Source organism: Hypanus sabinus, chromosome 21, assembly GCF_030144855.1.
Source record: "Hypanus sabinus isolate sHypSab1 chromosome 21, sHypSab1.hap1, whole genome shotgun sequence".
Taxonomy (NCBI): Eukaryota; Metazoa; Chordata; class Chondrichthyes; order Myliobatiformes; family Dasyatidae; genus Hypanus; species Hypanus sabinus.
In genome coordinates, this window is record NC_082726.1 from 65,032,738 (window position 1) to 65,059,612 (window position 26,875).

General features: G+C 43.5%; 2 protein-coding genes across 3 annotated transcripts in view; one reads left to right on the top strand and one right to left on the bottom strand.

Annotated features, from left to right (window-relative positions):
• The window catches only part of ndst2a (N-deacetylase/N-sulfotransferase (heparan glucosaminyl) 2a), a 501,430-nt gene that overhangs the window by 177,156 nt on the left and 297,399 nt on the right, over nt 1–26,875 (top strand). The window lies entirely within an intron of this gene.
• LOC132378862 (uncharacterized) lies at nt 5,376–26,413 on the bottom strand. The gene is made up of 4 exons (XM_059946112.1): nt 26,380–26,413; nt 16,382–16,622; nt 10,550–10,913; nt 5,376–9,155 (listed from the first exon to the last, which is right to left on the bottom strand). Exons 1-4 carry the CDS (start codon nt 26,411–26,413, stop codon nt 9,066–9,068), a joined length of 729 nt encoding a protein of 242 aa, XP_059802095.1. The 3' UTR covers nt 5,376–9,065.

The window sequence follows — 26,875 nt, forward strand, 5'->3', positions numbered from 1 at the left end:
CCATTTTCTGTAAACCCTAGAGACGGTTTGTATGAAGATCCCAGGAGATAAGCAGTTTCTGAGACACTCATATAAGATATGTGTATACATACCTCCTGTACCTAATAGAGTGGCACTGAGTGTATGTTCATGGTCCTCTGCTCCTGTAGTCCATACGCTTCAAGGTCTAGTGTGTTATGATCTCGGAGATGTTCTTTAGCACACCACTGTTGTAACGTGTGGTCATTTGAGTTACTGTCACCTTCCTAACTTCGTGAACCAGTCTGGCTATTCTCCTCTGACCTTTGTCATTAACAAGGCATTTTTGTCCACAGAACTTTCCAATCCTGATTTAGGATAACGGCCCCAAATGTTGAATGTTTGTTCCTCTCCATAGATGCTGCCTGATCAGCTGAGTTCCTTCAGCATTTTGAGTCTGTTGCTCTGGACTCTCAGCATCTGCAGAATCTCGTGTGTTTGTGAGAAAATACTGCTATGATTGTGTAATATAACAATGTTTTGTGTTCACAAGAAATGCTCGTATATTGTGTGTGACATTTTTATAGCACTATTGCTTACAAGCATAACGTTCAGGTTTGAGATGTGTCCAATCAAGAGAATTAGTCGCTGTGTCTCTGGAGGGGAACAAACATGTTTCAGGCTGAGACCCTTCATCAGGACCGGGAGGGAAGGGGGCAGCTCTGTTGGTGAAAAGCCCTTGTCAATGAGAGGTCAGGAGAGAATGGCCAGACTGGTCAGGCATTACAACAGTGGTGTGGAGAAGAGTATATCTGAACACACAACACATTGAACCTTGAAGTAGAGGGGCTACAGCAGCAGAAGACCACAAACATACACTCAGTGACCACCTTATCAGGTAAGGGAGGCATTTATAGATACATATCTCATAGGAGTGTCTCAGAAACTGCTGATCTCCTGGGATTTTCACCTGGGAAAGGTAGGGGGAAGAAGCCAGAATAAGAAGATTGAGGAGGGAAAGGACTACAAGCTTACAGATGATAGGTGAGACCAGGTTAAAGGGAAGGTAGGTGGGTGGGGGAAGGGGAGATGGAATGAGAAGTAGGCAGGTGATGTGTGGAAAAAGTATAAAGGGTTAAGGGTCTTGGCCTGGAATGTCGAATGTTCAGCATTCAAACTCCTGTACTCACAGCTCTGATTTATGCAGGCAATATGCCAGAAGCTCTCATTATGACCCTATCTACCTGTGGTAAATGCATCAGTCTGCGTGGAGTGCTGATATTCGTGATAATATTACTTCCCCAGTGTTGACTGGACTTCCCCACCCCCCCATCACCTCCCCCTGATTGCTTGAATTGTAACACAAGAGAGAGAGAAAACTAACCCAGACATGTTTCTGACAGCTATCATGTATGTCAAAATTGCAATTTCTCTGAAAATTGACATCTAATTTGCAGAGGACTTGCAGCAAATTGGAAAGAGCAATTCAGTAATTTATAAACTATACTATAAATTACAATAAGAAATATATAAATAATAAATATGTATCTGACAAAGATCTAATATAGTGAGTTAGTGCTCATTAGATTACCTGACGGGCAATGACTCCATCAACACTTACCTCACTGTTATTTTGCTCTCTTTTTGCAATCCTCTTATTTTTCTTTTTAAATATATATTTCTCATTTTAATTTATTACTAGAGCTGTTTGGGCGGGTTTGAACTAATCCTACAGGAGGATGGAAACTGGAGTGATAGGGCTGAGGAAGGGGCAGTTGGTTTACATGCAGGAGCAGTGTGTAGTGAGAGTGTGAGGAGGGACAGGTGGGCAATAGGGCAAACTTGCAGTCAGTGGGATGAGGTGGTGTAACAAGGGGGCAGAATTGAAAAGGGTGGTGAATACAGGATTGAAGATGTTACATTTGAAAGCACATAGTATACGGAATAAGATAGATTGTCTTGTAGTGCAGTTAGAGATTGTGTAGGGAAGTTATTGGTCATCAATTTTGTAGAAGGAATAAAGGCAAACTATTTTCTAAATGGGGAGAAAATTTCAAAGATCAGAGGTGCAAAGGGACTTGGGAGTCATTGTGCTGAATTCTCTAAATGTTAACTTGTAGGTTGAGCCAGTGGTTATGGAAGACAAATGCAATGATAGCGATCATCTTGAGGGGACTAGGATATAAGAGCAAGGGTGTGATGCTGGGCTTTATAAGGCTGTGGTCAGACTGCACTTGGAGGATTTTGAGCCGTTTTAGTCTCCTTATCTGGGAAAAGATGTGCTGGCATTGATGAGGGTTCAGAAGAGTCCAGTAATAAAGGGGTTAATGTATGAGGAGTGTTTATGACTCTGAGCCGGTACTCTCTCCAGTTTGGAAGAATGAGGGGGAATCTCATTGAAACCTATCAAGTATTGAAAGGCCAAGATAGAGTGGGTGTAGAGAGCATGTTTTCCATAGTTAGGGATTCTAGGACCAGAGGGCACAGCATTAGAACAGAGGGATGTCCCTTTACAACAGAGATAAAAGGGAATTTCTTGAGCCAGAAGTTATTTAATCTGTGGACTAGTAATGTCATTGGGTATATTTAAAGCAGAGGTTGAAAGGTTGTTGATTTGTCAGGTCATCAAAAGTTATGGTGAGAAGGCAGGGGAATGGGATTGAGAGGGAAAATAAATCAGCTGTGATTGAAAGGTGCAGATCTGATGGGCTGAATGGCCTAATTCTGCTCCTATGTCTTATGGTCTATATTTTATTGATCTTCTTGTGAACTCCAAAGAATTTCTGTGGATGCACCAGCAGATGCTCTCCTCCATGTACTTCACTGATACAACCCATCTCTCTCTCTCCACCTAACAAGCAATTGCTTATTGTTTTTATAAATACTACTTGTGTAGGCTTGCTGTATCAGTGCCACAGGGTCTGCACTTCAGAACGATTCATTGCACATGAAGTGTTTCCGAGAGGTGTGAGAGAGTACGGCGTGAATGGGAGATTATCATTCTGTTTGCTATTAATAACAAAGATTAGATAGGCTCTATGTCCTACTGCAGCTGGCTTCCTGAGCCAGATGGAACTGTGCTGTATGTGTCAGTTTGGTTGAGTTATATTCTGGGAAGAACAAATTTCAGTACAACTTGGACCGTAGGAGTCCAGGACTAGAGAGCACAGCTTCAGAAAACTAGAATGTCCCTTCAGGACAGGGATAAGGAGGACTTTCTATAGCTAAAGGGTGGTGGATCTGTGGAATTCACTGCCACAGACAACTGTGGAGGCCCACTCTTTGAAAACTGATAAGTTCTTAATCAGTAAGGGCATCAAAGGTTATGGGGAGAAGGCAGATGAATGTGCTTCAGAGGGAAAATAAATTAGCCGTGATGGAATAGTGGAACAGACTCGGCCTCGTTCTTCTCCAGTGTTTTACAGTTATCCAGGTTAGGGAGATGCTCAGTAATACTGCACAAGCGCAATTCTGCAGATGCCAGATCTCCAGAGCACCGCACATAAAAAACGCTGGAGGAACTCAGCAGTTCAGGCAGCATCTATGGAGGGGAATAAACAGTTGATGTTTCATGCCAAGATGTTATCCTGATGAAGGGTCTCAGCTCAAAGCATCAACTATTTATTCATTTCCATAGATGTTTCCTGACCTGCCGAGTTCCTCCAGCGTTGTGTGTGTGTTTCCCTGGATTTCTGCATACGTGATGTGGATTGTTAATATCTACAACGAGCGCTGGGTTCTGTGCGGAAAATTTTATACTCACTTAGGCTTGCTCAGCTCTGATTGTCAAGTGGAGTGCATTGTGATGTGCACAAGTACAGTGAAGTACAGCAACATCTCAGGCACATTGGTACAGACACCAGCTGAATATAGATTGTGCAAGACTGAAGAGAGAGGAAATAAGACTGTAAAAAGAAGACATTAGAACAAATGATAGACACAGTCAGAGACATGTCGGTGGGACAGGTGGTCTGTGGAGTTCTGTTGCTGAGATAGAGTTAGGGTCGGTTCAAGACCTAGAAGAGTACAGCACAGTAGAGGCCATTCGTCCCACAATGTTGCACTGACCACTTAATCTACTCCAAGATCAATCTAACTCTTCCCATCACACATAGCCCTCCATTCTCCTTCAAAGTTCAAAGTACATTTATTTTCGAAGTATATATACTTTTATACAACACTGAGATTTGTCTCCGTACAGGCAGCCACAAAACCAAGAAACTCAAAAAAAGCATGAAAAAAATCTTGTCAAACACCCAATGCGCAGAGAGGAAAGAAAACAAATTGTGCAAACAATAGAAGTCCACGTGTCTAGAGTATCTGGTTTAGCTCCCTCTACCATCACCCTTGGCAGCGCGTTCCATGCACCCATTGCACTCTGTGTAAAAAAAAATTACCTCTGACTTCTGCGCCCTCTGTACTTTCCTCCAAGCACCTTAAAATTACACTCCCTCCTATTAGCTATTTCCTCCCTTTGAAAAAGATACTCGCTGTTCACTCTATCAATGTCACATCGTCTTATACACCTCTGTCAAGTCCCCTCTCATCGCCGCTTCACACTGAAGAGAAAAGCCTTATCTCAGTATCAGCACAACTCATCAGACGCGCTCTCCAATCCAGAACCTGTTTGTTAACCAGCAGAGCATCAGTTCATCCGGTACTGGAGCGAAAGTCTTGGGAAAGGAACCTGACCCATGACCTGTTGATCTGAGAACTACCATCCCTCACTTAGTCATTCAGGACCATTGATAACAGCTCATTAAATGGGTCATGTAACAGAGACGTATCTTACTCAGGTCATTGGCTGAAGGTTACCGCTGGCATCCTCCCATGCTTGTTCATTAAACTCTGAGAATCCCTTCAGTTCCTTTCTTGCTTGTCGGTTTATCCTGTTTAAGTGCAGAGTGTTGGTAGATGAGCTGTGAATTTGGAGTCATGGCACGATCAACCTGGATTTGTGTCAAAGTTGCATTTTCCAACTATTTTCAGTCCATTAATGAAAGGTTGTGTTGTATAGTTGTCCAGGCTTGTCTAACATGGAGAACATTATGTTTCTGACATTTTTTTAAAGTTGGAATGGATTTTGTTTTTAAATAGTTTTGCTTCATTACAATATTGGCAACCAGCAACAGTGTATTTAACACTTCATGGGGTCATAGAGACATCCAGCATGGAAACAGGCCTCTGGGCCCAAATGGCCCATGTTAACCAAGATTCCGTTCTAGTCTAGTCCCATTTGCCTGTGTGTAGCCCATGTTATCTCAACATTTCCCATTTATAGACCAAGTGCCTTTTAAATACTTAATGTCTCTCTGGAATAGTCTAGCAGTCCATGAGGATTTGGGCCGAATAATTATAGGTATTAAATTATGGCTCCATTAATGTACTGTACTCTTCTTTGAAAGAATTACAGAAAACTCTAAACTGATAAAGTGTGAGGAGAGAAACCAAATCATCTTGTTAAATTATGAGGGGTGTCAATAGGGTAAATGCAAGCAGGCTTTTTCCATTGAAGTTGAGTGGGACTACAACCAGAGGTCATGGGTTAAGAGTGAAAGGTGAAACATCTTTACATAGGGTGGTGAATGTGTGGAATGAGTTGCCAGGGTAAGTGGTGTTTGCAAGCTCAATTTCAAAGTTAAAGAGAAGTTTGGAAAGGTATATGGATGGTAGGGATATGGAGGGCTATGGTCCAGGTGTAGGTCAATGGAAGTAGGCAGTTTAAATGGTTTGGCACAGACTAGATGGGCCAAAGGGACTGTTTCTGTGCTGTAGTGCTCTATGCCTCTAAATGGGAGAGAAGTAGTCAAGAAGTTGGCATCTGAAGCATAGGAAAAAGCACATTGAATGAGCATAGCAGAGTGAGGTTGTAGATTCATGTTGAGAAACAGAGTTAATGTATGTACATCTGAACTGGAAAAATTCACATGTCAGTGTCAAAAACAAAATCCTCAAAACACTGGTCTGGCAGCATTTCCTAAAAATGGGGTGGTCAATGTTTGGGTTCTACAACCCTTTTGATTTTCATGTATTAGTATCTGATCAAGCTAAGACACTAGGGGGAGCAGAATGCAGAGAGTAATGAGGAAGATGCGTCTGAATATGCAAAGTATAGAGGGATATAGACGAAGCATATGGTGGGTCTGTATTATCAAAGGCTGGCCCAGTAGCATAGTGTTTAGCACAAGGCTTTACGATACAGTTATTGCCGCTGTCTGCGAGGAGGTTGTACTTTCTCCGCGTTACTGTGTGTGTTTCCTCAGGGTGTTCTGGTTTCCTCCCACAGTCCAAACACGTACCAGTTGGTAGGTTAATTGCTTGTTGTAAATTGTTCTGTGATTAGGCGAGGGTTGACTCACTGCTGTGCTGTGTGGCATGGCTGAAAGGTTCAGAAGTGCTGTAGCTCAGTAAATAAATAAAATACATATACAGCATGTCCCATTACAACCCTGAGATCATTTACTTGCTGGCATACTCAATAAATCTATAGTAGAATAAGGACCATAGTTTTAAGTTCAAAGTAATTTATTATCAATGTATGTATATGGCACCATATGCTACTCAGAGATTAACTTTCTTGTGGGTATTCGCTGCAGAACAAAGAAATAATAGAATGAATGAAAAACTACACACAAAGACTGATGAACAACCAATACATAATGTCACTTTGCAGCTGTATAGAGCTTTGGTTAGGCCGCACATGGAATGCTGTTTGTAATTTTGGCCAGCTCTTTACTGGAAAAGTGTAGATGTTTTGGAATGGGTACCGAAGAGGTTCACCAGGATTAGTGGGTGTGAACTGCAACGAGAGATTGGACAAACCTGAGTTGTTTTCTCTGGAGCATCGGAGGCTGAAGGGAAACCTGAGATAAGTTAATAAAATTATCAGAGACATAGTCAGGTTAGATAATCAGGATTTTTTTCTTTGTGTAGAAATATCAAATACGGGATGAGATGCATTTAACTTGAGAGGGGGCAAGCTTGAAAGGGATATGCAGGACAAATTTTACGAAGATGCTTGGAACAGGCCACCAGGGGTGGTGCGACAAGCAGATGAAGATAGTGGCGGTTAAGAGGCTGTTAGACAGGTATATAACAGGCAGGAAATGGATCATGCTAAAGTGTCATGCAGAGCTTTTGGTACATTGGCCTTTATAAATCAAAGTATTGAGTATAAGAGTTAGAATGTAATGGTGAGGTTGTATAAGACATTGGTGAGGCTGGATTTGGAGTATTGTGTGCAGTTTTGGTCACCTAATTACAGGAAGGATATTAATAAAGTTGAAAGAGTGCAGAGAAGGTTTACAAGGATGTTGCCGGGACTTGAGAGACTGAGTTACAGAGAAAGGTTGAATAGGTTAGGACTCTATTCCCTGGAGCGTAGGAGAATGAGGGGAGATTTAATAGAGGTGTATAAAATTATGATGGGTATAGATAGAGTGAATGCAAGCAGGCTTTTTCCACTGAGGCTAGGGGAGGAAAAAACCAGAGGACATGGGTTAAGGGTGAAGGGGGAAAAGCTTAAAGGGAACATTGGGGGGGGGGCTTCTTCACACAGAGAGTGGTGGGAGTGTGGAATGAGCTGCCAGATGAAGTGGTAAATGTGGGCTCACTTTTAATATTTAAGAAAAACCTGGACAGGTACATGGATGAGAGGTGTATGGAGGGATATGGTCCAGGTGCAGGTCAGTGGGACTAGGCAGAAAAATGATTCGGCACAGCCAAGAATGTTCTATGGTTCTATGGTCGGCTATTGCCGAACAACGTGTCAATGAATTGCATAGAACTTCATGTGATATTGAAGGACTTAGCTAATAGTCTTATCGACTTCAAGAAATGCTAATCATTGTTTGCCAGCCATGGAATGTGTTGTCGTTAAATCCTGAAGATTATGTGACCCATTAAGTCAGGCAATATCTGAAATAAAAGGTGCATGGATGGACAAAATTTAGAGCCGGGGTACCCAACCTGTGGTCCGTGGACCCCTTGCTTAATGGTATTGGTCCATTGCATAAAATTGGTTGGGAACCCCTGGGTTAGAAGGATACGGGCCAAGTGGGGCTCACTCTGTTGTTGCATCAATGAGTTGGGCTGAAGGGCCTGTTTTTGTGATGTATTACTCTGACTCGAGTGTCTTTTAAGAGAGAAATGGAAGTAGTGTTTCATTAAGCTATAAGATCTAGCAGCAGAATTAGGCCATTCAGCTCATCAAGTCTGCACTGCCATTTGATAATGGTAGATTAATTATTCCTCTCAACACCATTCCCTTGCCTTCTCTCTTCTCATGACTCCCCTAGCTGAGAGTCAGGCTCTTTGGGCCTTCAGCTGCCCGCTGACTAATTTTCCCACCTACCAGAGGTTCTGCAGATGCTGGAAATCCAAAGCAACACACTGAAAATGCAGGAGGAACTCAGGCAGCATCTGTGGAAAGGAATAAAGCGCTGACATTTTGGGCAGAGGCCCTTCATTAGGATTGGAAAGGAAGGGATCAGAAGCCGGAATGAGAAGGCGGGGGAAATGGACGAGTACAAACTGTCAGGTGATGAGTGAAACTAGGTGAGGGGAAAGGTAGGTGGATGGGTAGTCTGAATTGGGGACGATGTGAGAAGCTGGGAGGTAACAGGTTGTAAAAAAGGAGGGAGTACCTTTTCAAAATATGCCTCCGTGCTTTGGTATCTATGGGACAATTAAAGTGTGCCTGGCTTCTGGCTGCTTGTCCTTTCCTTTCAAGTCCTGATGAAGGGACTTGGCCCAAAATATCCACTGCTTATTCCCCTCCATAGATGCTGCCTGACTTTCTGAGCTCCTCCAGCTCTTTGTGTGTGTTACTGTGGTTGTTATCAGGGTCCAGTGTGTGGGAGCTTGTCTCTCATCAGTCTGCTGTCGTAGTTCCCAATCAGCAGCACTTCACCGATTTCACTGACTGGGAAATAAAAAAAAACTTAGCAAGAAAATAAATGTATGGTGGGAATGTGTGTCTACCTGTCCTTATGGTGCAATTAAGAAGATCTATAGGAATTCTTAAGGCCCGAAATCTGCTCTATAAATACAGGTTTGTTTATTGAGGAGCTCAGAGCCAGGGGACGAGGGCACATTCCACAGGCTTGTCACAACACGTACGGTGCTGTCACTACTGAAGTTGCTTCGTATTGTGTCCGCAAGTTTCCTCTCCTGATCCTATTTAGCAATGCATTGAACTGCAACAAAGAAAAGCCATTAGTGTTGCTTCTTTTTCCCAAGCATTTTTTTTCGTTTAATGAGCCTGTTTCTAAATTAGTCGAATTACAAAAAGATCACTTGTTGGCTGTTTAGGAACGTATGAAATTGCTGTCAATGCTACATCCATCTTCTGAATGTGTAAGCCTTCATAATCGGAGCAAAGTGATTGTTAGCAAATGTCTTGCTTAAGGGATGCAGATATTACATGGAAAACTGCAATTAGCTTTCTAAAGTGCTGATAATTAATTCTTTTTTATTTTATTTTCCCTCTTGTGCTCTGTTGACAACAGGATGTTTCGAATAACCTTTTGTATTTCCCATTCATTTTCACTGGCAGCTGTTACTCATCCCTGTCTAATAAAGCACACCTGCTCGTGTTCTGTGCACGTGGCCAACTCTGTCTGAAGGCTTACATTCCTCACATCAGTCACAAGTGGTGAAAGTAATCAGTGTCAGGATCAACGTTGTTCCCCATATGCACTCACTGGCCACCCTATGGGGTACCTGCTCTATCTAATAAATAGACACTGAGTGTATGTTTCTCCAAAGGGTGGCATGGTAGCATAGTATCCTCCTAATGAAAGGTCTTGGCCTGAAGCGTCAACTGTTTACTCTTGTCCATAGATGTTGCCTGGCCCTCTGAGTTCCTCCAGCATTTTGTGTGTGTGTTGCACGATGGTGTTGTGGTTAGCACAACACTTTACAGTACCAGTGATCCATGTTCAGTTCCCGTCACTGCCTGTTAAGGAGTTTGTTTTTCTCGTGACTGTGTGCATTTCCTCTGGGTGCTCTGGTTTCCTCCCATCGTCCAAAGATGAGCCGGTTGGTAGGTTAATTGGTTATTGTAAATTGTTCTGTGATTGGGCTAAGGTTAAATCGGGGGATTGCTGGGCGGTGCAACTCAAAGGCCTTTTGTATGTCAATAAATAAATTTATAGTTATGTCAATAAATAAATAAGACCATAAGATATAGGAGCAGGATAAGGCAATTTGGCCGTTTGTGTCTGTTCCACCATTTCATCGTGGCTGATCCATTTTCCCTCTCAGCCCCAATCTCCTGCCTTCTCCCTATATTCAAAGGTCCAATTTAATGTCAGAAATGTATACAATATACATCCTGAAATGCTTTTTCTTCACAAACATCCATGAAAACAGAGAAGTGCCCCAAAGAATGAAGGACAGATAAAGGTAAAAACCCAAAAGTACCCCCCAGCTGCCCCCCTCCCGCGTGGAAGTGGCAGTGAGCAACAATCCCCCCCTCCCCCCACCGGCAAAAGAATGCAGCATGGGCACCACCACCAAGCACTCGAGCGTGAGCAAAGCCACAGCAAACACACAGACTTGCAGTTACCCCAAAGACTTTGCATTATACCCAGCCTTCGACATCCCACAGGTTCTCTCTCTTCTTAATAAGGGAGAAAAAGGTGTCTCCATTTTCCCAGCGAGCGGGGGAACATAACAAACAACTTGCTGGTTTATGATTTGGGTCTTTGGGCCCACAGCAGCAGATTTTACGACTCGCTTGACAACAGATGGGTCTCCTGCCATGACACCGACCCTCGATCCACCCGTCTCCAGGGCCCCGAGATCTTAGGCTTCCGAATTTGAGCCGGAATCTCAGGCCGAACCCTTGGCGTGCCGAGCAATGGCCAGTCCTGAAACCCCGTGAACGGGTCCCGTTCCCACAAAGAACCGAAGTCAGCGTGTAACTCCAGGTCAGAGTCTTCAAAAGAACCCTGAAAGGGAAAAATAAAGATATTAAAGCTGGAAATAGAGCTGTTTCTGAAGATGCAAGCAAAAGAGTTGCTGTTTAGCACCATCGTAACTTTGCTCTGCTTCCAGCCTTCATGCCCTGACTAATCAAGAATCTAATAAGAAGGTTTGTGGACTTCTGCTGCTGTAGGGTCAATGTATTGTGTGTTCAGAGAGGCTCTTCTGCACACCACTGTTGTAACGTGTGGTTGTTAGAGGTACTGTCACCTTAAAAAGCTTCAGCAAGAAAATGCTTCATACGGGCCTGCTACGTATGTTTTGTGAGAGTGCAGATGAACAAGAGCAAAAACAATCAGACCCAGAACAGATCAAAGTTCTTATTGAAAGTTATTTAATTTCTTTTAAACAATGAACAAAAGACTAGACTTGATTGTTTATTACTTTTAGAATAGCTTCAGGTTTACTTCTGCTTAAAAATTCAGTGCATACATGTCACTGGGCAAAAATAAAACTGGGCACAAGATTTCTGCACGCACTGGTCTTTACAAATTAAAGGGAACATTAGTTCTGATCTCCTTATTTGGGAAAGGATTTATTGCCTTTGAGGGAGTACAATAGTCACGTTCTTGGCATAGCAGGACTGACTACTGAATCCTGTGTCACTGAAGTTTAGAAGAATGAGATAAGGTCTTACAGAGCCTATAAAATTCGAATAGAACTAGAGATAGGCAAAGGGTCACAAATGAACATATGACATAGAACGGTACAGCTCAGGAACATGTCTTTAGGCCTATGATGCACTGAGTTCTTTGAGGATATAACAAAACCTATTGATGAAGGTAGAGCAGTAGATGTAGTGTATATGGATTTCAGTAAGGCATTTGATAAGCTTCCCCATGCAGAAATTAAGGAGGCATAGAATCCAAGGAGACCTTGCATTGTGGATGCAGAATTGCTTGCCCACAGAAGGCGGTGGGTGGTTGTAGACAGTTTGTATTCTGCATGGAGGTCGGTGACTAGTGGCGTTCTGGGATCCCTCCTCTGTGATTTTTATAAATGACCTGGATGAAGATGTAGAAGGATGGGTTCGTATGTTTGCTGATGACACAAGGTTGGGGCTGTTGTGAATAGTCTGGAGGGTTGTCAGAGGTTACAAAGGAGCATCGATAGGATGCGAACTGGGCTGAGAAGTGGCAGCTGGAGTTCAACCCAGATAAGTGTGAAGTAGTTAATTTTGGCAGGTCAAATTTGAAGACAGAATATAGTATTAATGGTAAGACTCTTGGCAGTGCGGAGGATCAGAGAGATCTTGGGGTCCGTGTCCACAGGACACTCAAAACTGCTGAGCAGTGTTGTTAAGAAGGCATATGGTGTGTGTTGGCCTTCACCAACCGTGGAACTGAGTTCAAGAGCCGTAAGATAATGTTGCAGCTATAGAAGACCCTGGTCAGGTCCCGCTTGGAATACTGTGCTCAGTTCTGGTCACCTCACTACAGGAAGGATGTGGATACTATCGAGGTGATTTACAAGGATGTTGCCTGGATTGGGGAGCGTGCCTTATGAGAACAGGTTGAGTGAACTTGGCCTTTTATCCTTGGAGCAACAGAGGTTGAGAGGTGACCTGATAGAGGTGTATAAAGTGATGAGAGGCATTGATCATGTGGATACCCAGAGGTTTTTTCCCAGCGTTGAAATGGCGATCATGAGGGGGCATATTTTTAAATGTGTTTGGAAGAAGGTACTGAGGGGATGTCAGGGGTAAGTTTTTCACACGGGGAGTGGTGGGTGCGTGGAATGGGCTGCCGGCAGCGGTGGTAGAGGCGGATACAACAAGGTCTTTTAAGAGCTTCTTGGATAGATACATGGAGCTTAGAAAAATAGAGGGCGATGTGGTAGGGAAATTCTAGGCAGTTTCTAGACTAGGTTACATGGTCAGCACAACATTGTGGGCCGAAGGGCCTGTAATGTGCTGTAGATTTCTATGTTCTGTGTTCCTGTCAGCTTGAACCAGTCTGGCCATTCTCCTCCGACCTCTCTCATTATCAAGTCATTTTTCCCACAGAACTGCTACTCACTGGATTTCTTTTCCACGTCTTTCTTTGTAAATTTGAGCCAATGCTGTGCATGAAAATCCCAGGAGATCAGCAGTTTCTGATGTACTCAAACAATCATTCCACGGTCAAAGTCACTTAGGTCACATTTCTTCCCCATTCTGATGTTTGGTCTGAGCAACAAGTGAACCTCTTGGCCAAGTCTGCATGGATTTATGCATTGAGTTTCTGCCACATGATTGCTGATTAGATATTTACATTACTGAGCAGGTGTACAGGTGTAGCTAATAAAGTGGCCACTGAGCGTACATTAGACATAGGAACAGAATGAGGCCATTTGGCTCATTGAGTCAGCTCCACCGTTCAGTCATGGCTGATTTATTATCCCTCTCAGCCCTATTTACCAGTCTTCGCCCCATAACCTTTTTCACCTTGACTAATCAAGAAGCTATCAAGCCCTTCCTCAGGAGTACACACACCTCTCCCTGCATCTGTGTGTGCTGGGAACCAGATTGTGCAGTAAATGTGTGACGACCTGACCCAGCGGAGTGACGGGTTTGGGGTGGTTGCCTGTAACGGATAGGTGACTGAATCAGGCTGCATTGCCCCACTCCGGTGTGGCTGTATCCTGGCCTTGACAGTTTGTTTAGTAATCCTGCCTGCTAGCTGTCAGCCAAAGGTGATGTTTGCAAGTCTTGTTTTAGCAATTCTTTCCAGCTCATGTAAGATCACCGGCATCGTGGCTTCATCCTCTGACCATCCAAGGCTGTGCTGTGCTGGCACAGGGTCCTGGCTCCTGAACAAGCTGCCTGTTCATGAACCCCCTTGTGGGATTGCAGATTCTCATTCTTTCTCTCTCTCTCCCTCTCCCCTCCCCCTCTCTCTTTCACCATCTCCCTCCCTCCCCTCTTTTCCCCCTCCCCATCCCTCCCTATCCCTCCCTCCTGACCCTCCCTCCCAATCTTCCCCTTCCTGCCTCCCCTCTGCCCTTCCCCCTTCCCTCTCTTCCCTCTCCCTCCTTCTTTTCCCCTTACCCTCCCCTCCATCTTCCCCCTTCCCCCTCTCTCCCTCTCTTCCCCCTCGCTTTCCCATCCTTCCCTTCCCCCTTCCCTCTCGCTCTTCCCCCTCCCTCACCTCCCCTTCCCTGTCTCTTCCCCCCTCCCTCTGTCTCCCTCTCTCTCTCTCTCAGCAGTTGATTCCACTTACGTGTGTGTTTGGAGGCCTTGGTGTTCAGGCTTCACTTCCTGGGGCAGCTGGCCAAGAGGCTCAGCCCCTGGACACAGGCCCATTTGACATCAGGCAGATTAAACGTCCTTGGATTGTTGGTTGTCTACTGTCATCCTTGTACCCAGGTTTTAATTAAACAGTGACATGTATGTCTTTGTGTTGATGGATAGATTCCTGTGCAGCTATTAACTTGGGACATTTTCAGCATTCCTTAACAAGCCTTAACCAAAGTTTGTTCAGAGTTGTTACCACTTAATTATCAGGGTGAGTGGTTTTGTTAACAGCCAGTCTTTGGTTTAGCTGACTTACTTTTCCTTTCACCCTAGCCTTCATTAACTGTGGTTTTAAAGTCCACTTATTAGCTTCGTTCCGTGTTTTATGTTGTCATGTCACGTTGTTGTGTGTTGAGGTGTGGAGGTTTGGGGAATTTGATAATTCGAAGTTCAAGATTGTAAATATCATTTCCTTAAGTGACATTCTTCTCTAAAAGTGTAAAGGAGAATGAAATAATTGATACTCCAGATCCGATTCAGCACAAAAAAACAATAATTATAAATACATAAAATAGCTTATATGTAGATTGATTGTTTTTTGGATATTTTTGCACCATTCTCTGTAAACTCTAGTGTCTGCTGTGCGTGAAAATCCCAGGAAATCATTAATTTCTGAGATTCTCAAACCACCCTGTCTCGCACCAACAATCATTTCACGACCAAAGTCACTTGGATCACATTTCTTCTCCATTCCGATATTTTGTCTGAACAACAAGTGAACCTCTTGACCATGTCTGCATGCTTTTATGCAATGAGTTGCTGCCATGTTATTGGCTGATTAGATATTTGCATTAATGAGCAAGTGTGCCTAATAAAGTGACAACAGGATGTATAGAACATAGAAAATGATAGCACAGTACAGGCCCTTCAGCCCACGATGCTGTGCAAACCATTTGACTTCCTCTAAAATCAATCTAACCATTACCTCCTACATAACCCTCCATTTTTATAACATTCTTGTACCTGTCTCTTAAATGTCCCCAGTGCATCTGTACTTTTTGTCACAAGATTATCGCATCTGCGGTCTCTCTAACATAACAGCAGCAACCCAAGTCTCCATCTGCAACTGGCTGGATTTCCCAGTGGCAATGCATTTTAGTTCCAATCCCCATCAGTCCACAGCCTCCTCTACTGCCTCGATGAGGCTACTCTCAGGTTGGAGGAACAATACCTCATATTCTCTTTGGGTAGACTCCAGTTTGATGGCATGAACATTGATTTTGCTAACATCCAATGACATCCCTCCTCCTCCTCCTTCCCTCTTCTTCCATTCCTCACTATGGCTTCCCTCTTAACTCTTCTCTTCAACTATTTATCAGCTTTCCCCAGTGCTCTTCCTCCTCCTCTTTCTTCAGTGGCCTACTCTCCTCTCATATCAGATTCCTCCTTCTTCCACCTATCTCCCCCCTGCATCTCACCTCATCCACCTAATTTGGCTTCACCTATCACCTTCTAGCTTGTACTCCTTCTCTCTGCACCTTCGTATTCCTCCTTCCTTTCCAGTCCTGATCAAGGATCTCGGCCAGAAAGATCGATTGTTCCTCTCCATGGATGCTGCCCAACCTGTTGAATTCCTCCAGCATTTTCTGTCTGTCACTCTGTATGTGAAAGGAGTTGATTTAAATATTAAGAATGACATTGGCAAATGGAACGTCAGAGGAGCTGATCAAAAGTTGGTTGAAAGGGTACATTTTAAAGAAAGATCTGTTGTTCTTCAATAGCAAATGTCTCACACAGTGTCCTGATGGACTTTGCTGTCTCGCTGAACAATTCCACGTTACCATCCTCAATGCATTAACAGCAAGGGAGCGGTTAATTCCACATCTAGCTTTTGGGCATATTCTGATTGATTGGCAAGAGAGATGGTTCATTGTTGTGTTATGAATTGCTTTGTAATGTTCAATTGCATTAATAACCTTGCCTAAGTCAAGTTCTTTGCATGGAATTTCTGCAGTTTTCTGAAACTAATTAGTCTGATGTCTCAGTATCCCATTAATGTATCTTGTCCTTGCATTTAGTCATGATTGATTGATCTATCCATTTATCTATCTATCTAGATAGTTATACAGTGTGGTGTAGGCCTTTCTGATCCTTTGACCTACCCTGCTGCAGCAACCACACAACTCCAATTAACCCTAACCTCATTACAGGACAACTTACCTGGACTGTGGGAGGAAACCAGAGCGCTCAGAGAAGATCCACGCATTCCACTGGGAAGATTCCTTGCAGAATGGCACTGGAGTTGAATTCTGAACTCTGGAGCGTCCCAAATTATAATAGCCCACACTAACTGCTGTGCTCCTGCAGTATGTGATTCTTTCATAGCCAAATGTAGATACAGGAATACAGTGGTTAAGCTGCTGGACGAACTCCCAGATCCTTATTCTGCTGATGCCAAGACCTGAGTTTGAATCTCACCTCCGCAGCTGGCAATTCCAGTAATTAAATGCATCTGGAATACCGAATGTCTGTAATCGTGACCATCAGATAACCAGCTCATTGGAACCGTTGAGCCAGCTCACCCATGTATTGCAGATAATAACAACTGCCATCCTTGCCAAGTCTAGCTTACGCTTGACTCCAGATCGAATCTCAGCTTATTTCTGGAGTGGCAGTTGTTCAAAGTTCAAAGTTAGTTTATTATCGAAGTCACTGAGATTCATTTTCTGCCAGGCGTTCACAGTAAATACAAGAAACACAATAGAAACAATGAAAAGCAAAGACTGGCAATTGACCAATATGTAAAAGAAGACAAATTGCAAATACAAAAAAAAGACAAATAATATTGAGAACATTAGTTGTAGAGTTCCTGAAAGTAAGAAAGGGTATCAGTTCAGAGCCTGATGGTTGTAGAGTGATAACTGGTCTTGAACCTGGTGGTTTGGGACCCTAGACTCCTGTACTGCCTTCCTGATCATGGTGGTGAGAAGAGAGCATGGCCTGAACAGTGGGAGTCTTTGATGGATGCTGCTTTCTTGTGGCAGTGCTCCTTGTAGATGTGCTCAGTGACGGTGAGGACTTTTCATGTGACGGACTGGGCTCTATCCGTGACCTTTTGCAAGCTTTTCCATTCCTGGACATTGGTGTTTCCCCACCAGGGTGTGATGCAACCAGTCAGGATACCCTCCACTGTGCATCTATAGAAGTTTTCATAGAAAGTAAAGGCCTTCTTTGTAATGACACTTTCAGGACCATTTCATTAATGATTCTGTTTAGTTGTATACAGTTTAAAATGCTGTTTTATGGCTCGAATACAGTAAGACCATAGGAGAGAGGGGCAGAATTAGGCCATTCAGCCCATTGAGTTACTCCACTGTACATTCAGTGCTGACTTTTTTTCATTTCACTGCCTAAACTCTTAACCACCCTACTTATCAATCTAGTTATACAGCCAGTGAGACTTACTACACAGCCATCTGTGGCAAAGAATTCCACAGATTCACCACCCTCTAGCTCAAGAAATTCACCTCTACTCCGTTCTAAAGAGGCCTCTCTTTATTCTGAGGTTGTGCCCTCAGATCTGAGATTCTTCTAATGGAGGTATCCTCTGCATGTCCACTCTGTCCGGGCCTTTCAGTATTCAGTAAGTTCCAGTGAGTACAGGATACACAATGGATCGAAGCCCCCTGCACATCCTTGTCTTTTGTAGCGGATGCAACAAAGATGCTCGTGGAAGCAGATCTGTAATCAATGTTGGATAAAGGAGATTGCACCGGACACAGAAGATGACCTTGACACTTGGACTTACTGCTTGCAGCCCTGTATGGAGGTGTAGGAGCAGCTTTAGCATTTCTTACTCTTGCAGGGAGTAACAAATGGACAAGGGAGTCACGTAGAGGACGATCCCGGTGGACAGTGAAAGTTGGGAGGAAGTACAGATGTGTTGGTCATAGGATCCCACTGAAGATGGTGGAAGTCGCAGAGAGTTACGTGCTGTGGCTCATGGGGTGGTAGGTAAGGACAAGAGGATCTCTATCCCTGTTAAGGCAGCGGGAAGATGGGGTGAGTGCAAATGTCTGGGAAATTCCCTCGGAGTGTCAGACACCTTGAGCCAATAGGCTGGTCCTGGACTTATTTCCACGGCATGATTAACTTATTATTATTTATGGCTTTATATCGCTATATTTCTACACTATTTTTGGTTGGTGTGGCTGTAACGAAACCCAATTTCCCTCGGGATCAGTAAAGTATGTCTGTCTGAAAATAGGGAATGTGGCTGAAGGTAGCATCAATGATAGAGGTAGGGAAAGCCCGTTTTTTTGAAGGAGGAGGACATCTCAGGTGTTTTGGAGTAGAAAGTCTCATCCTGAGAATAGATGCAGCAGAAACGAAGGAACCGAGGATAGGGAATAGTGTATATTTCAATGACAGGGTGGGAAGTGGTATGGTCAAGATAGATGAGAGTCCGTAGGATTATAGAAGATACAGTGGATGGTCTGTCTACAGATATTTTCAACTGAAAATATCATTGCTCTTTAATGATTTTTACAGCTTTCTCCCCACTAGTCTGTCTGCTCCTTTAACCTGTTGAGTGTAAGAGCTTAACTAACTGTAAATAACTTGTTATAAACAATAAAGCAGCACACACACAAAATACTGGAGGAACTCAGCAGGTCAGGCAGCATCTATGAAAATGAATAAACAGTCGATGTTTCGGGCTGAGACCCTTCATCAGCACTGGAAAGGAAGGAGGGGAAAATGCCAGGATAAAATGGTCGGTGGAGTGGAAGGAGGTGAGCTGGAAGGTGATGGGTGAAGCCAGGTGGGTGGCGAAATGAAGGGCTGGAGAGGAAGGAATCTGACAGGAAAGGAGAGTAGACCATAGGAGAAAAGGGGACCCAGGAGGACATGATAGGCAGGTGAGAAGAGGTAAGAGGCCAGAATGGAGAATAGAGGAAGAGGATAGGGGGAGGGAAATTTTTTTATGTAGAAGGGGAAATCGACAGCAGGTTGGAGGCATACTGTCTGGGTTATTTCCAAAGATGTTGCTTGACTTGCTGAGTTCCTCCAGCACTTTGTGTGTGATGCTTTGGATTTTCAGCATCTGCAGAATCTCGTCTATTGTTATAAACTATACTATTTTATGTATTTCATGGTGTTGATTAGTTTAGCAACAGTTATGTGATTGTATAACTGAAACCCAACAAGGAGTTCAAGCCAGTGTTATCACGAAACATCCACATTGTCCACATCAGCATTTCCAGAGCAAACGGCATATGGTTGTCACTTTCTACAACAAAACCATCTCATAACTTGTTAAACAACTTTATTTTACATAGATCATGCTGCTGGGGGAAGTAGTGATATTGATTTGATTGTACAACTTACGTCTAAGTAGTTAGAGCAAGTGGTGTCACAAAAGAGGTCATAGGTTAAGAGTGAAAGGTGAAATGTTTCTTCACTCGGAGAGTGGTGAGAGTGTGGAATGAGCTGCCAGCAGAAGTGGTGGATGCGGGTTTGATTTCAACATGAGAGAGGAATTTGAATGAGTGCATGCATGTGTGGGGAATGGAGGGCTCTGGTCCGGGTGCAGGTTGTTGGGAGTAGGCATGGACTAGATGAGCTGAAGAGTCTGTTTTCCTGTGGTTGTGCTCCATGACTCTAAAACCTCCAATCTGACTAAAACAGTGCCCCTGCTTTAAAATAGGGAAAGGCCACTCAGCCTGTCAAACCTGGCCTGCTATTCAAGATCATTGTGACTGAACACCAAGCTTCACCTCCTCTGCTGTACCGGTTCCTGGTCACCCTCCATTCCACAATCTTGCAAAGATTTAGCAACCTCCATTTTAAATGCTCAGAATGGCCTGGTCTTCTGAGGCAGAGAATTCTAAAGGGTTGTCCAGCTCTGCAGTAAGAACCTCGGAGAGACTGGTATTATCCATGAGCTACTTTTCTCCTTAGCCTTATCCTCCAGGATATCAGGATCTCCTGCTTCTCACTTTTCCTGGCTGTGCGGTACTGTTTTCCTGCTGGTGGAACGCAGCAGGCCAGGCAGCATCTCTAGGAAGAAGTACAGTGGATGTTTCGGGCCGAGACCCTTCGTCAGGACTAACTGGAAGAAAAGATAGTAAGAGATTTGAAAGTGGGGCGGTGGGGGGAGGGGGGGGTAAAACCGAAATGATAGGAGAAGACAGGAGGGGGAGCACGTACATGTAACAAGAGCTGTATAACTCATCTCCTTCTACCGTAGGCCACGAACCTATCAATCACCCCTGCTGTGGACCACCTGGAATTCCAAGATGCTCTCATTACATGCACGAGCAGTTAACTCTCTGAGTGATAATGCAGAAAGTTTGAAGTTAATAACTCATCTCCTTCTACATTGGGCCACACACTTATCAATCACCCCTGCTGTGGACCACTTCTACAAAGAAGGGATCCGTATGCTCCACGACCGCTGGACTAAGTGTGTACATATAGGAGGGGACTATGTTGAAAAATAAATGCTAGTTTTTCTAAAATTGACTCCTTCTACCTTAGGTCATGAACTTAGCAATCACCCCTCGCAGATAGATTTGTCTTATTTATCAATCTATCTATCTATCTATCTATCTATCTATCTATCTATTTATTTATTTATTTATTTATTTGTTCGTTCGTTTGTTTGCTTGTTTAAAGATACAGTGCATAACAGGATGTTCTTGCCCAACTATACACCTGTTTAACACTACTCTCTTTACAGGACAGTTTATGTTGACCAATTAACCTACTAACCTGTACGTCTTTGGGCTGTGGGAGGAAACTGGAGCACCCAGACGAAACTCACACTATAATGAGGAGAATGTACAGACAATGGTGTGAATTTAACCCATATCTCTGGCACCTTAAATCAATGCACTAGCCTCTACAACACCATGCCACCCATCCTTCATCTTCTAATCTTATGTTGTTTCTTTCCATGCCTTGTGTGCGCATCGGGCGGCAACCCTTGCTGTCTCGTTAGCATTTTTGTTTGTTTTTTTCCAAGGCTGAGATGCTGTCTCAATGCTCAAACCAGCACAGATGGAAAGTGTGCAAGGAGCTGGCCAGATTCAAAGCTGGGACAACTTGCCTTGAAGTCTGGTATGGATGTCACTACACCACCAGCCAAAGAGAGGCATATAATAGAGCAAAATTAGTGGGAAGTTAGAGGATTGGGAAGCTTTGACAAACCACCAGAGGGCTACTAAAAACTTATAAGAAGGTAAAGGTGGAATATGAAAGTAAGCCAGCCAATAATATTAAAGAGGGTATCTTCAGATACATAAAATGTAAAAGAGAGACAAGAGTGGATATTGGTCCTTTGAAAAACGATGCTGGAGAGGTAGTTTTGAGGGACAAGGAAATGGTGGACAAACTGAATCAGTATTTTGCATCAGTTTTCATTGTGGAAGACGCTAGCAGCCTCTTCTGGTCAGCTGCCAGTGATTATGGTTGTTCCACAGGGGTCTGTGTTGGGACCGATTCTTTTTATATTCTATCTCAATGATTTGGATGATGGAATTGATGGCTTCATTGCAATGTTTCTAGACAATATGAAGATAGGTGGAGGGGCAGGTTGTTTTGAGGAAGTAGAGAGGCTACAGAAGGATTTAGACAGATTAGGAGAGTTGACAATGAAGTGACAGATGGAATACAGTGTCAGGAAGTGTATGGTCTTGCACTTTGGTAGAAGAAATAAAAGGATTGACTATTTTCTAAATGAAGAGAAAGTACAAAAAAAACAGAGGTGCAAAGAGACTTGGGAATCCTTGTGTAGGTTTCCCTAAAAGCTAATTTGCAAGTTAAGTCTGTGGTGAGGAAGGCAAATGTGATAAGAGAACCGGAACATAAAAGCAAGGATGTAATGTTGAGACTTTATAAAGCCCTGGTGAGGCCTCACTTGGAATATTATGAGCTGCTTTGGGACCCATTTCAGAAAGGATGTGCTGAAACTGGAGAGGGTTCAAAGAAGGTTCACGAAAACGATCCCAGGATTGAATAGCTTGTCATTTGAAAAGTATTTGATGGCTCTGGGCCTGTACTCGCTGGAATTCAGAAGAGTGAGGGGTGACCTAATTGAAACCTATTGAATGGTGAAAAGCCTTGATAGAATGAATGTGGAGAAGATGTTTCTTATGGTGGGAAAGTCTAAGACCAGAGTACACAGCCTTAGAGTAGAGGGGCACCCTTTAAGAACAGAGATGGGGAGGAATCTCTCTAGCCAAAGAGTGATGAATCTGTGGAATTCTTTGCTACAGGCAACTGTGGTGACCAAGTTTTTATGTGTATATACAGTCGGCCCTCCTTATCCGCGGATTCCGCATGTGCGAGTTCAACCAACCGCGGATCGTGAAAACCCAGAAGTGCTCTTCCAGCACTTGTTGTTCGAGCATGTACAGACTTTTTTTTCTTGTCATTATTCCCTAAACAATGCAGTATAACAACCATTTTACATAGCATTTACATTGTATTAGGAATTGTAAGTAATCTAGAGATGATTTATTGTGCATCGGGATCGAAAAAAATTGGAAGTTCTCTTACTATGTAAGTCCGAACAGGTACATCCGGTATTATTTAGTGTCAGTTAGTCAAACGTTTGTCTTAGTATATAGTATATATTTTATCTTTCTATGCATATAAAACACTTAAGAACATTTGGTTCAGCACCGGGCTTGGGAACAGAAGTTCTCGGGACTTGGGACAGACCGCTCCCAAGTGCGATTTCCACCGTGCCGGGTTGATGTGGATGATCAAAAACCCAAAACCCAATAATTAAACCACTGCGTTGCTTAGAAATAATTGTAGCTTTCATCAGGGCAGGGCCTTTCTCACTTTATCTGTTAAAATTGTTCTGATTGTTGACCAACTGTAGCCTAACACTTTTCCAATGACTGATGGCGTTTCACCTCTTTCCGATCGCTTTATTACTTCCACCTTATTTTCAATTGTGATCGTGATTATTTTCGTGAACAAAAACACTGTGCATAGGACCTGGTGTGGGGTCCTAATGTCCAGTGGACTGAGACAGGTTATAAGGTCCCGGAACCAATCCCCCGCAGATAAGGAGGGCCGATTGTATAATACATATACAGGTGGCCCCTGCTTTTCGAACGTTCGCTTTACGACGGCTCGCTGTTACAGAAGACCTACATTAGTACCTGTTTTCACTAACCAAAGAGGATTTTCGCTTTCACAAAGAAAAAGCCTGCTTTATACATGTGTTTGCCCTGAGAAAGACTATCATGACCGTGAAGCCTTGTGCGAGCAGTTGTGCGCATGCGTGTACGTGCCGATTTCTTTTCTCCACATCGATTTTGGCTCGCTGTCTTCCTGATTTTCATAAGTGAAACTACACCGTACATACAATATTTCTATTTTATATAGACTGTATATTTATCAGATCATTCCTGCTTTTACTACATGTTCATGTTATTTTAGGTTTTATGTGTTATTTGGTTTGATTTGGTAGGTTATTTTTTGGGTCTGGGAATGCTCAGAAATTTTTCCCATATAAATTAATTCTTTGCTTTACAACATTTCAGTTTACAAATGGTTTCATAGGAACGCTCTACCTTGGGATAACGGGGAAAACCTGTATTTACATAATACATATATATTATTCTCATTGGTCAACCATCAATCTATCAATTGATAGATTGTTATTGGTCAGGTCATGAAGGGATATGGGGAGACAGTGGCAGACTAAGGCTGAGAGGCGAAATGGAGCAGATTTGATGGGCCAAATGGCCTAATTCTGTTCCTGTATTTTATGGTCTTATGGTAATAGTGTAGATCCTCTGAGGTAAGTGAAAGGTCACCTGAACCTCGGCATTTATTGTAGTTCATTGCACCCTTTCACAAGGCATTGAAATCACACTTTCTTATGGTGATGATTGGTATTGTCTGGAGCTGGATGGTTTGTAAAGCTTTGCGATCTATCTCGCTCTGCCAGAATCTGCCTTCGCCTCACTGAATGTTGCCAGCCAACCGAGCTACTCAAGCACTATCTGCTAAATGAACATTACAGCGATTCAAACTCAAAGGGAAACAATTTGTGAGATACAGCATGGGCCATTCTGGAACCGCTTGTCTTTACTGCAGTGCCAACTCAAGTGTTCAGTTTGCTGGGAAGGGTATGCACCTTTTTGAGTGTTTCTCTCTGGGCATGTTGCTTTCTGATACGGTAGCACACTGCCCCTGACTACTTGCAGGTAGAAATGGCCCAGGCACTTGGGGAAGCGTGGGTTGATTTAAGAAAATTGGTCGGTCAAGGGTGGCAAGGTGGTATAGCAGTTAGCGTAATACTTTACTGCACTAGCAGTTAAGTTCCTGCTACTGTAAGGAGTTTGTATGTCCTCTCATGACTGAGTGGGTTTCCTCCCACATTCCAAAAGACGTATGGATGAAGATTAATGAGTTGTGGGCATGCTGTGATGGTGCTGGGAACATGGTGGCACTTGTTTAACTGCCCAGCATATCCTCGACATAAACTGTGCTTTTCACTATATGTTTTGAAGTACATGTGACAAAGTTAATCTTTATCTTCTCTTGTGCACGGCACAAAAGAGCTGGAAGATTAGCACCCAAGGAGTCCAGGACCAGAAGGCACAGCCTCAGAATAGAACAGAGATGAGGAGGAGTTTCTTTAGCCAGATGGTGGTGAATCTGTGGAATTCATTGCCACTGATGATCTCAGAGGCTTTATTTTGGAGTGCCATGGCAGTATAGTGATTAGAGGGACACTGCCAGCAGCCCGCTCCCTGGAAAGGGATTGTACGTTCTTGTGTCAGTGGGTTTCCTCCAGCTGCTTCACTTTCCACCCACAGTCTAGAGAAGTACGGGTTAGTAGGTTAACTGATCACGTACAGTAGGTGTAACTGTGCGGCAAGGGGTCACTGGGCTGGAATGGCCTGTTACCGTGCTGTATCTCTGGAAAAAACTCAGCGAGTCAGTTAGCTCGCTAGAGAGACTCCATAATCTGAGATGAAATTTTGATCCTTCAGTCTCCCACTTCAGGGCTCTTTCACTTGATTGTCTGCCTCCACTGTAGTTTCTCTGTAACACTATACACTCACTGGCCATTTTATAGGTGCACCTGTACACCTGCCCATTCTTGCAAATATCAGCCAGTCATGTGACAGTAATTCAGTGCAATAAAGCATGCAGGCATGATCAAGAGATTCATTCATCGTTCAGGCCAAATATCAGAATGGGGAAGTATTGTGATCTTAGTGACTTTGACTGTAAAATGATTGTTGGTGCCAGATGGGGTGATTTGAGTATCTTAGAATATGCTGATCTCTGGGGATTTTTACACCCAACAGTCTCTAGAATTTACAGAGAATGCAGCAGTTTTGTGGGCCAAAACAAATTGTTAATGAGCGGGGTCAGAGGAGAGTGGCCAGGAAGACGACAGTAACTCAGATAACCACGTGTTACAACAGTGGTATGCAGACTTCTCTGAACACGCAACACATCGACCTTGAAGTGGATGGGCTACAGAAGACCATGAACATACACCAAGTGACACCAATAAAGTACCTAATAACGTGGTCACTGACTTTATTCTGCATTCAGTATTTTCTCCCATATTTGTGACCTCTGTGCGTATAGATGGAAAGATCTGTCTGGCAGGCAAGCAAATAAAAGTTTTTCTCTGTATCTCTGAACATATGACAACAAGAAACCAAGTATCCTGAATGCTCTTACTGTTTATTCAACCTGTCGTTCTGTTTTCAACAGAACGTTCTACCCCTTGAGCCAGTTATGGAATTCAGTGAGATCATAGCTAGCCTACATCTGCCTTCATAATTGCAGTGGATTCTGTAGATGCTGGAAATCCAGAGCAAAATACTGGAGGAACTTGAGGACAGGCAGCATCTACGGAGGAGAGTGAACAGTTGATATGTTAGGTTGAGACTCCTCATTGGTCCTGGATTACCCAGATTGCAGGGGTAACTGAAAATCAAAACAAAAACTGCACATCAGTCTGAATGAAAGGTCTTGGCCTGAAACATTGACTGTTTATTCCTCTGCAGAGATGCTGGCTGACCTGCTGAGTTCCTCCAGCATTTTGTGTGTGTTACTCTATATTTCCATCATCTGTAGAATCTTGTGTTTAGGAATTTCAGCTCCTGGGTTCCAAGCAGCGTCTGCTCATGGTTTTAACAGTGGGATTGGTTTACTTCGAGTGTTACCTGCGTGAGCATCAGCCATCTGCTGTACTTTCATCTTAAATTGGGCAAACATTAGCAATGCAAGCTGCTGAGTTAATCCAAGACACGACGTATGTTGTTTCCTGCACATATCTGGGGTACTGGCCTGATTTCTTCTCAGAGGAAGATGATTGGTTTGAGAAGGACAAGGGGTTGCATTTTTGAGCACACAAGTTTCTGAACATTTACTATTAGACATGGGAGCAGAGTGACACTTTTCAACCATGAGTGAGCTGAGCAAGTATTGAATCCTTCCAGTGACGATAACCTTACGTAAGACATCAGAGTAGAATTAGGCCATTCAGCCCATTGAGTCTGCTCTGCCATTCCATCATGGCTGGTTTATTATCCCTCTCAACCCCATTCTCCTGCCTTCTCCCCGTAACCTTTGGTGCCCTGACTTAATCAAAAGCCCATCAACCTCAGCGTAAAGTATACCAAATGACTTGGCCTCCACAGCCGTCCATGGCGATGAATT

Excerpts from the sequence above, each read along its gene's own strand:
- LOC132378862 (XM_059946112.1), bottom strand. The coding sequence starts at position 26,413 with ATGAAAGTACAGCAGATGGCTGATGCTCACGCAG. Across the intron at positions 16,623-26,379 it reads GATGGCTGATGCTCACGCAG|GTCTTGGCATCAGCAGAATA; the intron begins GTAACACTCGAA and ends ATTCAAACTCAG. Across the intron at positions 10,914-16,381 it reads GGTTTCCTCCCACAGTCCAG|GGTTCTTTTGAAGACTCTGA; the intron begins GTAAGTTGTCCT and ends TTTCCCTTTCAG.